This window comes from Protopterus annectens, chromosome 2.part0, assembly GCF_019279795.1.
Source record: "Protopterus annectens isolate FY-2018-M chromosome 2.part0, PAN1.0, whole genome shotgun sequence".
NCBI classification, from domain to species: Eukaryota; Metazoa; Chordata; order Ceratodontiformes; family Protopteridae; genus Protopterus; species Protopterus annectens.
Window position 1 is genome coordinate 1,382,946,874 of NC_056728.1, and position 13,745 is coordinate 1,382,960,618.

General features: G+C 41.8%; 1 protein-coding gene across 21 annotated transcripts in view; it reads right to left on the reverse strand.

Moving 5' to 3' along the window:
• Window positions 1-13,745, reverse strand: part of CAMK2D (calcium/calmodulin dependent protein kinase II delta) — a 1,797,486-nt gene that overhangs the window by 284,946 nt on the left and 1,498,795 nt on the right. For 12 of the 21 annotated variants that reach the window (XM_044061588.1, XM_044061587.1, XM_044061592.1 and 9 more), the window contains exon 13: window positions 9,603-9,643. In XM_044061588.1, coding sequence (XP_043917523.1) covers window positions 9,603-9,643 — 41 coding nt within the window. The remainder of the gene's footprint in view (window positions 1-9,602; window positions 9,644-13,745) is intronic. The other 9 variants (XM_044061589.1, XM_044061591.1, XM_044061600.1 and 6 more) reach the window with 1 other exon arrangement.

A 13,745-nucleotide genomic window follows, 5' to 3' on the forward strand; every position in this document is an offset into this window, starting at 1 on the left:
ACTACAACATGTAGACGTGTGCTACAACATAGAGGAAATCCTGCATGCTACTGTAGTCACATTTATGTTTCAGTATGCATTTTAGGTAATGTTCTCTAGACACTGTGAAGGGGCTAGTGGTCCATAGACACCAATTATAAAGACACTGCCCATTGTGCACTACATTTTTTACTGCCACTGACATACCCACTAGCCAGACTGCTGCTGATGCCTGCCATACTGCTTGCTGTCTCATGTTGCCTTGGGGCCATGGACATTATTTGCTCCCTGTGTATTTGGTTATTGAAGTTGTGGGCATGGCACCACATTCTTCTCTTTGTCCACAGGAAATTTGCAAACAACCATATTTCTCTGCAGCTGAATGTCACTTCAGCCATGTGTCCAAAACCAAATGTCTCACAGGGAAAAGTCTCGCTGCCTAGGTGCCTGAACCCATTTTGTAAACATATCTCAGAGTTTAGTTCTAAGTTTTGTTTATTTGTCTTTACTTCTGTTCTGAGTCAGTCTTCATTTTTTTGTAAAGCTAATTTAAGTATATATTTTTTGCTCTGTTTCAGTGATATTTAACAATCTTGTGCTGCTCTTAGGTTGTGGTTTTTAACAGTAGGTTCATAGGATGATACTAGGCTATTGGCCCAGAGGCCCTTATAAGCCTACCAAGAATTTCTCCCATGTTCCCTCAAAGTCAGCACCTGTTAACCCTGTCCAGCAGGGACACAGGTGGGATCCCAGGGGTATATTTTCTGTTTCCCATCCAGTCGTCCAGGTTTGTCTTAAAGAAGGCTAGAGAGGTACTTTACTTGACATGGAGAGGGAGTCTATTCCAAAGACGAGGGAGACTTCTGGACACAAATCTATCCTGCCAACAAGTTCTACTAATGTCACAGACCAGGTTAAGGCCTTGCATGTGGATTGCACGAGTGGAGTTTGTCTTATGGATATGCAGCAACTCCATCAAGGCTGGGTCGGAAATGGCCTTGTATGCCAGATACAGGTCACCTCTGAGCAGTCTGTATGAGACTGAGTACAGGAACAGGACTTTTAGCCTATCTGTATATGATAGGTGTTTGAGTCCCTGGATTTTCCTGGTCAGGAACATCTGTGGTCTCTCCAACTGCTGCATGTGCTTGGCAAGGTACATGCCAAAGGAGGCAATGTACTCGACAATGGGTATGATAAGGCAGAAGTATAGGGATGTTATGACCTCCTTCTTCCTAGTTGAAATACCCTTACTTATGAAGTGGGACTTGTAGAAAGCCTTCCATACAATGGAGACAACATGGTGGTCAAAAGTCAGGTTGCTATCAACCTGGGTGCCCAGGTCCCTCACGACTGACTGCATACTTAGTATATTGTTATTAATGTGATACTTAGTGGGGATGACATTTTGCCCAAAGGGGATAATGATGCATTTCTTGGCATTCAGTATGAGGTCATGCTTTTGGCACCAGTCATTAGTTTGGATAAGGCCCTCTTGGAGGATGTTCACATCACTAGGGGAATTTAAGACAGTGCCCAGCTTGCAGTCATCTGAAAACTTGGTCAGCCACAGACCACTGGTTTTGGCTTGCACCTCAGAAACGTATATCCCAAACAGTAGAGACCCCAAGTCCGATCCTTGGGGTAGACTGCTCATTACAGGAGTACTACAAGAGGTGGGTTCCCCCTACTTTGACTGAGTAGGTTCTCTATCAGTGAGCCAGTTAGCTACCCATCTGGTAATATATGGGTTGATGCCTAGCTGGGAGAGTTTATCTATTATACCTGAGTGGAGAATAGTGTCAAAGGCTTTAGCTAGGTCAAAGTAGGCAGTGTGCACCGTCTTCCCCTAGTCCATGGCTTTGGTGACTGTTTCAAATAAGTCAACCAAGTTTAACAGGCATGATTTCCCTTTGACAAAACCAAACTGTGTGGGGTCAAGCATTTGGAGGTTGGCAATATCCTTGTTTGTAAGGTCCATGATAATGCGCTCCATGGCCTTGCAGATCAGGCTAGTTAGCCTTATGCAGCTATAATCGCCTGGGTCAGTGGATGCTCCACCTTTGTGTAGAGGGATGACAGTGGCTATCCTCCATTCAGCTGGGATGAAGCTGGTGCTCAGGCTTTGGTTGAATAGTGTGGCTAATGGAGCTGAGAGCTCATGCCTGAGTTCATGTAGTATACAGCCAGGGATGTTATTAGGTCCCATGGAGACTGTATTTTTTGCCTTTGAGAGGGCATTAAGGACCTGCTCCCTGGTGATGAGGGGAGGGAGGCAGGTGCTAGGGATGTCCTAGTTTACTGATGGGGTGTGAAGTTTTCAACGAACTTGTCTGCCAAGAGGTTGGCTATATCTATGGTGTTTGTGTATGTGGTGCTATTGACCACCAGTTCAGAGCAGATCTGGGTGTTGCCTATTCTGTTGTGTTCTGTGAACATATCTCAGGGTTTAGTTCCAAGATTTCTTTGCTTCTGTTCTGATTCAGTCTCCATTTTTTTCTCCCACCCAGCTGCCCAATTGCTGTTGTGTTCTTAAATGTTGATGGCTTGTGAGTTGCCTGCCTCGTCTATAAATTTGATATTGGACACTTCTCCCAGTCCCATTGCATCAGCTCATTCTACTGTGTAGAGTGAGATCATTTGGGAAGGCCCACTCCCCTTTGTTACTTAACCTGGAATTATCTACTGTTTACTCTCTTCCTGCTTAACTTAAAAAAAAAAAAAACTTTATTCAGCTGCTTTTACAGTTTTTGTGTCTACTTTATTACTTTATCTTGCTTTTACTGCTTGTTCTTAAAGTGTTCAACTGCATTTATTCTGTTACATTTATTACTGCTTAGAGTAACAATTAAAATTTAATCATGCTACTTTCAAGTGTTTTAGTTTTGGTTAAAGGACTTGGGCTCCAGGCCAGTTATTTTACATTAAGAAGGTTTGTGGTCTGCACTCTTGTGAGAGGAGAGGGTAGCCTCTGCCCTTCTGAGTTGGGAATTGCTGGGTGATGGCCTATTGTGCCTGTTGATCTAAGTGTCTTTGTTCTGGTTTAAGCACTTGAGTTCCAAACCAGTTATTTTACATTAGGATGATTGGTGGTCTAGACTCCTGTGGCAGGACAGTATACCCTACACCCTTCTAAGCTGGGAATTTCTAGTTGAAGGCTCACTATGTCTGTTAGTCTCAAAGTGTCTTAGTTCTGGTTTCAGCACATGGTCTCCAAACACTTACTTTACATTGGGAGCGTTGCGGTCTGGACTCTTGTGGCAGGAGAGTGTGGCATACACCCTTCTAAGCTGGGAATCGCTGGTGAAGGCTTATTGTGCCTGTTATTCTAAGTGTCTTTATTCTGGTGTAAGCACTTGGATTCCAAACCAGTTACTTTACATTGGAAGGATTTGTGGTCCAGAATCTTGTTGGCAGGAGAGGACAGCTTCACCCTTCTGGCTGGAAATTGCTGTTTGAAGGCCTACTGTGTCTGTTACTCTGAACTGTCTTAGTTCTGGCTTAAGCACTTGTGCACCAAAACCAGCTGTTTCACATTAGGAGGGTTTGTCTGGTTCTAAGCTGGGAATTGCTGGTGAATTGCTGCATTACTTAAACTGCTTTCTGCTGTTGTGACTGTGATTGTATGCACTTTGAATTTCTAGTACTTCTGCATTTTATAGCATAGGTTAAACTTAGACTCACTGAATCTAGACTGTTTGGTATCACCCGAGCAATAAAATCAGCTCATCACTGAGATACTGAAATATATGAGGCATATTTTGCTTCCACCTAACTATAAATGCCTGCTTTTGCTGTAATATTGCACCTTTAATTTGTATTTGCATTCCATTCTTTGATCGTCTGAACTATCTTTTGTCACATTTTACTGTACACAGCTCTAACACTGCCCAGTTCCAGGTTTGCTATTTCTGGGTCTGTTTTGAAACTTTTGAGCATCAACTTCAAGCCATCTTTGTTGGTGAAGGCCATTCTGCACCATTGTGTGAGAAGAGTGCTGCCTGGATCCCATCCAATCGAGGGTGATTAGAGTAGAGCTCAGAGACAGCATTCTTATTGGCTAGTTTGAGCTAAAAACAGTATTTTTCCTTGTTTTACTTAAGCCACATGTTTGTATTTGTTTGTGTGTAGAGCGGCATCATGTACCCCCATAAAGTGGTGGTTAAGATTGGTGGTTATAGACAAACATTTTGTTAAATTTTTCCTTAGCACTTTGTTTGTAACCCTTCAGAGGCTTCTCATGGCCCTGCTCTACTGTCAGGTGGAACACTAAGCCTCACATTTGCACTTGTTCGTATGTAGAGTGCCATCATGTACCCCCCGTGTAGTGGTGGTTACCATTGGTGGTTATAGATGCAAACATTTTATTTGTTAAATTTTTCCTTAGCACTTTGCTTGTGGCCCTCCAGAGGTTTCTCATGGCCCTGCTCTACTGTCAGGTGGAACACTAAGCCTAGCCTAAGATGTACCGACAGACCTCTTACTCACTAGCCACTTTTTTCCTGATAATATAAATTTACTTATCACTATGGACAGACAATTTCCCACCGTTTCTCGAGCCAGCCTGGCTGACATGGGCATCCTGAGACAGTATAACTGCCTCATGTTCACCGACAACCCTTTACTCCTAGTCCACACAAATACAATGTGTGAGAGATGCAGCTATATTAAGAACCTTGAATCCATGCTCGCTCACACACCAGTCAGTACACATGAAACTAAGTGGGTTGCCAGCATACACACTTCACCTTCTACTCCACCCAAACCCACATCATACATACCTACACATGTGGAGGTCCTCACCAGAAACATACCTAAACACCGGAGACTTCCCAAACACAAACACAAGCACACTACACATAACACTTCCTCTGCAGAACTCATTACACATAATAGCTCATGCACCAGTGTCTCACTGGTCAAACCTTTAAGGCAAAACACAAAATCAAACATTTTAGTCATAGGTGATTCCATTGTGAGACACACTGATGTCTCTTTCACCAGGCTGGACAAGGAAAAGGTCACTGTTGGTTGTCGGTCAGGTACCAGAATATGCTATATCACACATGCACTCAAGTCTCTCAACAACAGGGGCTGTTATGACGCTGTCACAGTCCATGTTGGTGTGAATGATTTGAGACATACCTCTCTGGACTATATGAAGAGAGACAATACTGAGCTCTTGGACTGTGTGTCTCAGGCAGGTATATCCCTAGCCTTAAGCAGCATTTTAATTTCACCTAGGAAGATGCCTCAATACAAACAGAAAATGACTGACTTCAATAACTGGCTTAGCTTCTGGTGTCATTAGGCTGGGATGGCATGACTGACACACTTCGATGCTTTGCCAGAGATGGTCTTCATATGTCACTCCTGGAATTTCGGCTACTAGCTAAGGCTCTTGCCATCCTCATAGTGCCTTTCCTAGGCAGTGTCTCAAGGACAAAATTCACAATGTAAAAACTCCATCTAAAAACAACCTCAAGGTTATGCTGCTAAATGCTACCTGTCTCAACATGAAACTGCGCTCACTAGAAGCTGTCTTCACCTTGGAAGATGCAGACATTTGTGCAGTCACAGAGACCTGGTTCAAGGCTATGGAGAGCACCCCAGCCATACCAGGTTACACTGCCTTCCACATGTTCAGACCTCAAACTGAAGGCATGAAAACTAAAGGAGGCGGTGTATCAATATTCATTAAAGGTAAATACACATCCAGATTGGTAAAACAGTATGATTCCCTGGAGACACTTAAGGTGCAATTAACTGTGGGTAGGACACCTATTCAAGTCAGTGCCAGCTACCAGACCCCCTCTATAAATCAGGACACCCACTCTGCCTATTTGGATCTATTTGAGTCTATCAAGATACATCAGAACACTGGTTTTGGGTGAGTTTAACTACACATCCATTGACTGGGTAAATTACTTGTGCTCAAACTCACTTGCCCAAAGGTTCCATGAGTTTGTTAATTTCAATGTCCTGGACCAGCTGGATGACATCCCCACAAAGGGTGCTAACATCCTGGAACTGGTGCTTACCAATATGGCAGACCACTGTAGCATCCCCACTGTGAGGTCCTCCCTGGTGAGATCTGACCACAAATCAGTCTTTTTTGAGTAACTATCACACCTGACCCCCCCTCCCCCAACAGCAACTAAACTAAAAAAACTTCTCCAAAGCAGATTATAACCTTTTACAGGATGGTATAAATAGCTTCACTGCACCTCCTCCCTCAGATGAAACTGGCAACTATACTGAGCTCTACACCCATGTTTTACATGAACACCTGTATACCTGCATTAACTCGGTCATACCTGACAGGACCAAAACAAGCTCCTCAAGGAAGAGGATACCTGCCTGATGGACAACTGCTTTACAATAAGAGGAAGAAATTGCTATCTAATTGGGCGCGAGCCCTCCTAAACTGGAAACGCTTCCTCCTCAGCTTAAACAAGCAAATAAGACTTCTTGTGACGTCCTCCAAAGCAAACTACGAGTCCAAATTAGCTTCCTCAACAAAGGAAAACCACAAGGCATTCTATAATTTCATCCATAACCTAAAGAGAAAGGCCCAGATTTGTGCAGAATGGGTATTTAATGATACCACATATACTGAGCCTGTGGACATAGCTAACCTGTTGGCCAACAGGTTCTGTGAAAACTTCACTCCTCTGTCCCCACTACATGTACCTCATGACATCCCTACCACCTGTCCCCTACTTTGTATCTCTAAAGATCAAGTCATAAATTCCCTCTCTAAAACCAAAAACAGAGCATTAATAACACATAATAACATCCGAGGCTGCAACATGGGCTCCAACATGAATTAGCAACACCACTGTGTACTCTTTTCAATCATAGTCTAACCACCGGCTTTGTACCAGCTGAATGGAAAACCGCCACCTTTATTCCCTTGTACAAAGGTGGTGCTTCCAGTGACCCCAGGAACTACAGACCTATTAGCCTGACTAGCCTTATTTGCAAGGCCATGGAATGAATCATGATGGACCTTATAAACAAAGACATAGGTAATCTCAAAATACTTGACCTACTCAGTTTGAATTTGTCAAAGGGAGATCTTGTCTGTTAAACCTGATGGACTTCTTTGCGACAGTCACCACAGCCCTGAACGAAGGGAAATCTGTGCATACAACCTACCTGGACTTAGCCAAGGCATTTGACACTGTCCCCCACTCAGACATCATTGACAAACTTACCCAACTAGGCATCAACCCTTATATCGTTAGATGGGTCACTAACTGACTCACTGATAGAACCCATACAGTCAAAATAGGGGAATCCACCTCTAACAGCAGACCTGTAGCCAGTGGTGTTCCACAGGGATCGGTCCTGGGACCTCTACTGTTTGGAATCTATTTCTCCGAAGTACAAGCAAAAACTAAAGGTCTGTGTCAAATAAAGTTTGCTGATGACTGCAAACTGGGAGTGGTCATAGAATCTCCAAGTGACGTCAACATTCCACAAGAGCGTTTTGCACAAACAAATGGCTGGTGCCAAAGTCATGGCCTTACACTCAATACAAAAAAATGTATTATCATTACTTTCAGTAAAAGTGATGTTCCTGATAACTACCACATCAACAGCAGCACCTTAAGTACACACTCGGTGGTGAGAGACCTGGGCACACAGGTTGAGCACAACCTTACCTTTGACCACCACGTCTCCACATTGGTAAAAATGGAATTCTACATTGCTCATCTCATATGTAAGGGCATTGCCTGCAGAAAAAAAGAAGTTATAACCTCACTGTACTCTTCCCTTAGGCCAATAACTGTGTACAATGCCCTTTTAGGTATGTACCTTTCCAAGCACCTGCAGCAATTGGAGAAACCACAAAGGTTCCTCACAAGGAAAACTCAAAGTCTTGAGCATCTGTCCTATGGGGATCATCTGAAATCACTGTCACTTCATTCTGTTTCATACAGACTACTCAAAGGTAATCTCTGCCTTGCATACAAGACAATCTCTGATCCTGCTTTATTGGAAATGCTGCCTATCTGTAAGTCAAATGGTACACGGGTTACTCGCTCTAAAAACCTTAACCTGGTATGTGACATTAATAAAACCTTCTGGAGGGATAGACTTGTCTCCCAGAGGTTACCACATCTTAAGAACAGACTCCCACTTCATGTCAGAGTACCTCGTTGGCCCTCTTCAAACGCAATCTGGACGGTTGGATGGGTGAGTGTTAATTCACCCCAAGGGGTTCCACCTGTGTCCCTCTTGGACAGGGACAACAGGTACTGAACTGGGAAATAAGGGTAAGAACTTAGCTAGGCTTGCAAGGGCTCTAGGACCATTAGCCTAGTAACTTCCTATGATATGTGCCTAGTCTCGGAGCATCCACCCATGCTCTAGGGGGCAGTTGACACTACCCATGCTCTAGGGGGCAGTTGTCACTGCCCATAGTATTTCTTCTATTTAAAGCTACTTAATATATTAAAAGCCATCAATGAACTCTTTATCAAGCACAATATCACAAGGCACAATGTACATCTGACAAGCCAGATAAGTATTTAGCTAACCGTATTCCTTAATCAGAGAAAAATGTGCTTAAAGGTAGTGCCAGCTGCCACAGCCGCAGGATTATAATTCAAACTGAGCTATTGCATTTGAAAAACCTAGCTATGCTGCATCCTGTTCCACAAGTACCTTACAGAGCCAGATATTGTAAGCCTAAGCTTAATATACGTGTGTTATGTTTGGTGAATGAATGGGGTCCACTTCTAATGTTTCATATTAACCATCTATGACAAGTTAAACAAGACCCAGTAGAAATGTCCTACTGACATAGATCAGTAGCATGTAAAAAAGTACCATTACACAGAGTGGTATAAACAGGCACCTGACAAAGAAGCATCCGGGGTTCTTAAAAGCCTTATGGACAACACTGACTGATGAACATGGATACACAAAGTAATGAGCAGACATTCTACTTCTACAATGTACAAGACTTAGAGGGTACCTTGGAGCCAACAAAAAAGAATATGGAAAAGGAAACACAAAGAATCATTAAAACAATTCTTGTTCTGTGGAAAGGAATTTTTGGTTAACAGTATTATTCAATCAGATTTAGAAATTTCTAAATCACACAAGCATGTACAACAACTTGATTAGTTTTATTTTTTACAATTACATAATGTGTATTACAGACATTAAGAAAAAACAAATAAATGCTGGCCATGACCTTGAATATTCAAATTTTGATGCAAATGTAGGTGCACCAGAAAAGGCAAGGAAAGATATCAATGCATAATTACAGTGTCAGAAGTAATTGCACATTACAGAACACAATTAGGGGATTTGGCAGCACAAGGCAAACCTCGGAAATGTTCCTTCTGTTTGCATCATGTAAAACCGGGAAGAAGGTACTTTGACACCAGTCCAGTACTGATCCAGTGCTTAGTTATCCTTTGGGATGCATGAAAACATATTACCATGCCAGTCAAGTGGTCAAACAAAAATTTTTACTAAGTACAAACAAACTGAGAAGAAAGGCATTCTGGTTGTGCAAGATGAAAGGCTAAAGGTTAATGTTAAACTACTTAATGGAAGGAAATACATGAAATGATGTATTTAATAACTGCACCAAGACCTACCTTAACTCCATCTGGTTTCTTATTCAGTAAGCTTTTGGCTGCTGTAAATTAATAGCAAATTCTTGGTTAGATTCTACTTATGCTGAAACAAACATATATGCTCTCTGCAGCTATATGGTTATCAGGCTTATGCCACCCCCCACTACTACAAGCAACTCTCATGCTGTTCTTTTTATCTTTCTAAGCATTGCGATTATATTTCTTTTTTTAATCAATCACAGAGTTCTGAAAAACAATTTAACAAATCCTAAGGATTACTGTGTGGCACAATGAATCAGGACAGCTGTTACTACCTTAACAGTGGAAGAGCCAATGTGTCTTCATTGTGCCACAGCTACTCCAAATTCAGTTTATGTATGCACATGCACACACAATCTGGTATATGTCTACATGTACACATAACACTACACATGTAGGCACATACACAATATAAGAAAGGATTTCACACCAGTCATTTAAATGCTGGCCTGTTAACACACAGCAAACGAAGTAAAGCATGCAAAGGGCAAAGTCCGTTAGACTCTTGCTTATATTTATACCCATTTACAAGGGGACACAACAGAACAGTAATTTGTTAGTTTGTGAGCAGTAAGAGAACAGCCATATATCAATGCAGATTTGCTGCAGAGAAAAAATGTAGTTTTGATTTTATAGATAGACTAGGGAGACAGTAGGAATCCAGAGGCACACGATTTAATAAAGGCAGGCTTAAAGAGATCCGGAATTTATAAAGCAAGCAGGAATTACTGGTCAGTCAGAGCAGCAGTAGCTGAGAAAGGCAAAGGTGGTCTTCACTCTGGTGGCAAATGGGCCTTACCTCACAGGAAACACATTCCATATAATGGGAAGAAAAAAAAGAGGGAAATAAAAATTTAAAATATAAAAACACATTTACAATACTGTCATTATAACCATCAGGCTATCTTAAAAGATAAGGCTTTACTATCAAACAAAGGCAGCAGTAAGCAAAATTGTACTAATGTGATTACTTCATTTACATAAATTCCCGGCTTCTTCTTCAAGCTAGACAGGCTGATAAACAGTAGTTTTTTTTTCTATGTTGTTAACACTCAGGTGGGATAACCACTTTACCATCTATTTGGAAAACTAAAGTGGATAAGTAAATAAATAAATAAAAAGATCATTATACAAAGAAACAAGACAGCTATGCAAGGCACAAATACTTCATGGCATCTCAGAACAGATATGTCATTATGGTTGGACACACATCCCTAAGGAACAATGTAACACAAGATACAGACATCATTCCATGGGACAGAGTCTACAAAAAGTGAGCTGGAAATAAACAATGGAACAGATGCTAGCACCAGGTTGTAGACAGATATAGCTCTAACTACAATCCTGGACTGGATTAGTGACCCAATTACTGGAGGAAACAGTCACGGAGGGAGAGGAATGAATAGCCAATGCCCGCTCATCTCTCCCACAATATAAGTTAAAGGCATGTCATGGGGATGCTGTTTGAAAATGTACACCTAGGGAAACCAGAGACCTAGTCTGAAACATTGGCTCAGAAAGGGGCAGGGTGACCTGAAGGACTACATCACTTATTAAAGTCAGTGACGGCCCCACAATGAACTCACTACATGATTACCCTGGGAGAGCTTACTTAGCATGTAGGGGATGTGGTAAAGCTTCGAGTAAAATTCCCTGGCAGCTGCCTGCATGAAGGAGCCACTTCAATCAGCTCTTGTCCAGTTAGGAATGACAGGGTAGAGACACAGGGATGATCTAAGTGGTTGGGAGGTGCAAAGGACCTAAAATAAACAATTAACTAAATAATTATATACATAAGAAATAAAACTGATGAGCAAGATCACATTTAATACAGGTAAAAAGTACACAGTATTTTACCATAACAGTAGACCTTTACAGAAGGACTGGCAGAAGCTAACATCAGCAGAAAGACCAAGTCAAGCACTGAAAATTCTCAACAATATCTTACCTCATTGTTGTGCTAGACAGAAGACTACTTCTTCCAATGTCAACATTCAATATGGGAGTTAGACATAGGACAGGTGATCCTCTAATCATCTAATGTATCTGCAGCCTTTCCTCCAGGAATAAAAAAGTTGCCCTGAAGAGGATGCAGAAGAACATCTCATATGCAGACCCAAATCCAGGTAAAAAAGAAGAGTGGCGGGGAAACCCGTATTCTTTTTAAATTATCTGTCCTGAAGACCTGTGCTGCTACTGTAAGTTTTCACAAAACAATATTACAAAAAGTACGAATAAAGGAGAGTTCCAAACTATACACACCAGCAGACCTTCACAGGGTGAAACATTTCCAGAGTGCAGGAAATATTTACACTAAAGTATGAATAGCTGAAGTACAATATTCACGTTTAAATCCCAAGCAGAACCATTCTAATAAGACCAGCACTTTCTCTGGGTGCCATGTTTGCAGTCTTGTTTTCTGACAGGATGGAAACAGAACATAAGTATTCACTGCCAATGCAGTTGTCAAAGTATAACTGGACTTGAAATAGATCACAGAGAGAATAATGCGTAATTAAAATATACAGCTGCTGAAATATATACACAAAGAAGGTGTGTCGCTGCAAGCAAATGTACACAAACATATTAAAATGGTCTGCTTTAACTGCAACTTAACATATGCACTAATTCTGTAGAATGTGCCTAATAAAAATAATTGAAAAATAATGTCACTGGAGTAATCATACACTGTATTCTAAGGTGGTCTGCCATTGTTTTTGTGACAAAACAAAGACACCAGTCAAGTCACTTATAAAGAAAGTGCTTAGAAACTGGCCATCCCATGTTGCCTTAGTAAAGAAGACAAACATCCTGCACTCTTCTTCTCAGATCTTGACAGATAAAACAAGGGTGGCTATCAATGAATTGCTGAAGTGAGACAAAGTGCTACCCTTTATTCACGATACATGACAAGAGCACAAAACGATGCAATTACCTTAAGGTAACATCTGACAACAGGAAAGAATATGTGGTGAGTGATGAAAGAAGTAAACCATAAAAAGCCCAGAAAAGATTTCTTTCATGTCATCTATCACATCTGCTGATTATGTTGCAGCAAATGAATAAAGGGCACACACATGCAGAATGATGCTAAGCTCTCAAGAGAAGATCCCCTAATTAGGCTAATTAGAACATTCCCTCAGGAAATATCACCAAATATAACTCCCCCTACCATCCCTAGGGAACAGGTCCTTAATGCTCTCTCTAAGACCAAGAACACTGCGTCAATGGGCCTAGATAATATCCCAGGATGCCTTCTAAATAGCAGGAAAAGTGACCTAACAGGGCCTCTGGAATTACTATTTAACTGTAGCCTCCAAACAGGCTTTGTGCCTCATGAATGGAGAAAGGCAACAGTCATCCCTCTGCACAAATGTGGGCCATCTACAGACCCTGGAAACTACAGACTCATAAGTCTCACTAGTCTTATATGTAAATCCATGTCAAGAATTATCATGGAGATGATCAACAGAGATATAGTAAACCTCCAGACACTGGACCCAACCCACTTTGATTTCCTAAAGGGCAGATCATACCTACTCAACCTGGTGGACTTATTTGAGGAGGTCACCAAAGCAATGGATGACGGCAAAATCGTTCACACTACCTTGACCTGGACAAGGTATTTGACATAACACCCCACTCAGGCATTGTTGACAAACTCAAGAGGTTAGGTACAAACCCGTATGTCACCTGGTGGATAGCTAAATGGCTCACGGACAGGGTCCAGGAAGTTAGAATTGGGGAGTCCACCTCTACAAGGAGGCCAGTCACAAGTGGAGCCCCTCAGGGATCAGTCCTTGGACCGCTCCTTTTTGGCATTTATTTCTCAGAAGTCAAGGCCAGTGTCAGTGGCCTCTGGCTGTCTAAATTTGCAGATGATTGCAAATTAGGAGCTGTCATTAAATCTCACACTGACGCAAATGTTCTCCAGGAGGGGCTGACACAGACAAACAACTGGTGTCAGTCATGGACTAAAACTAAATGCCAACAAATGCATAATAGTATCCTTTGGGAAGTCATCCATCCCTGATAACTATCATATTGACAACAAACCCCTTAGAGTTGACCCAGTAGTCAGGGACTTAGGGACACACACAGATAGTAATCTAGCCTTTGATCATC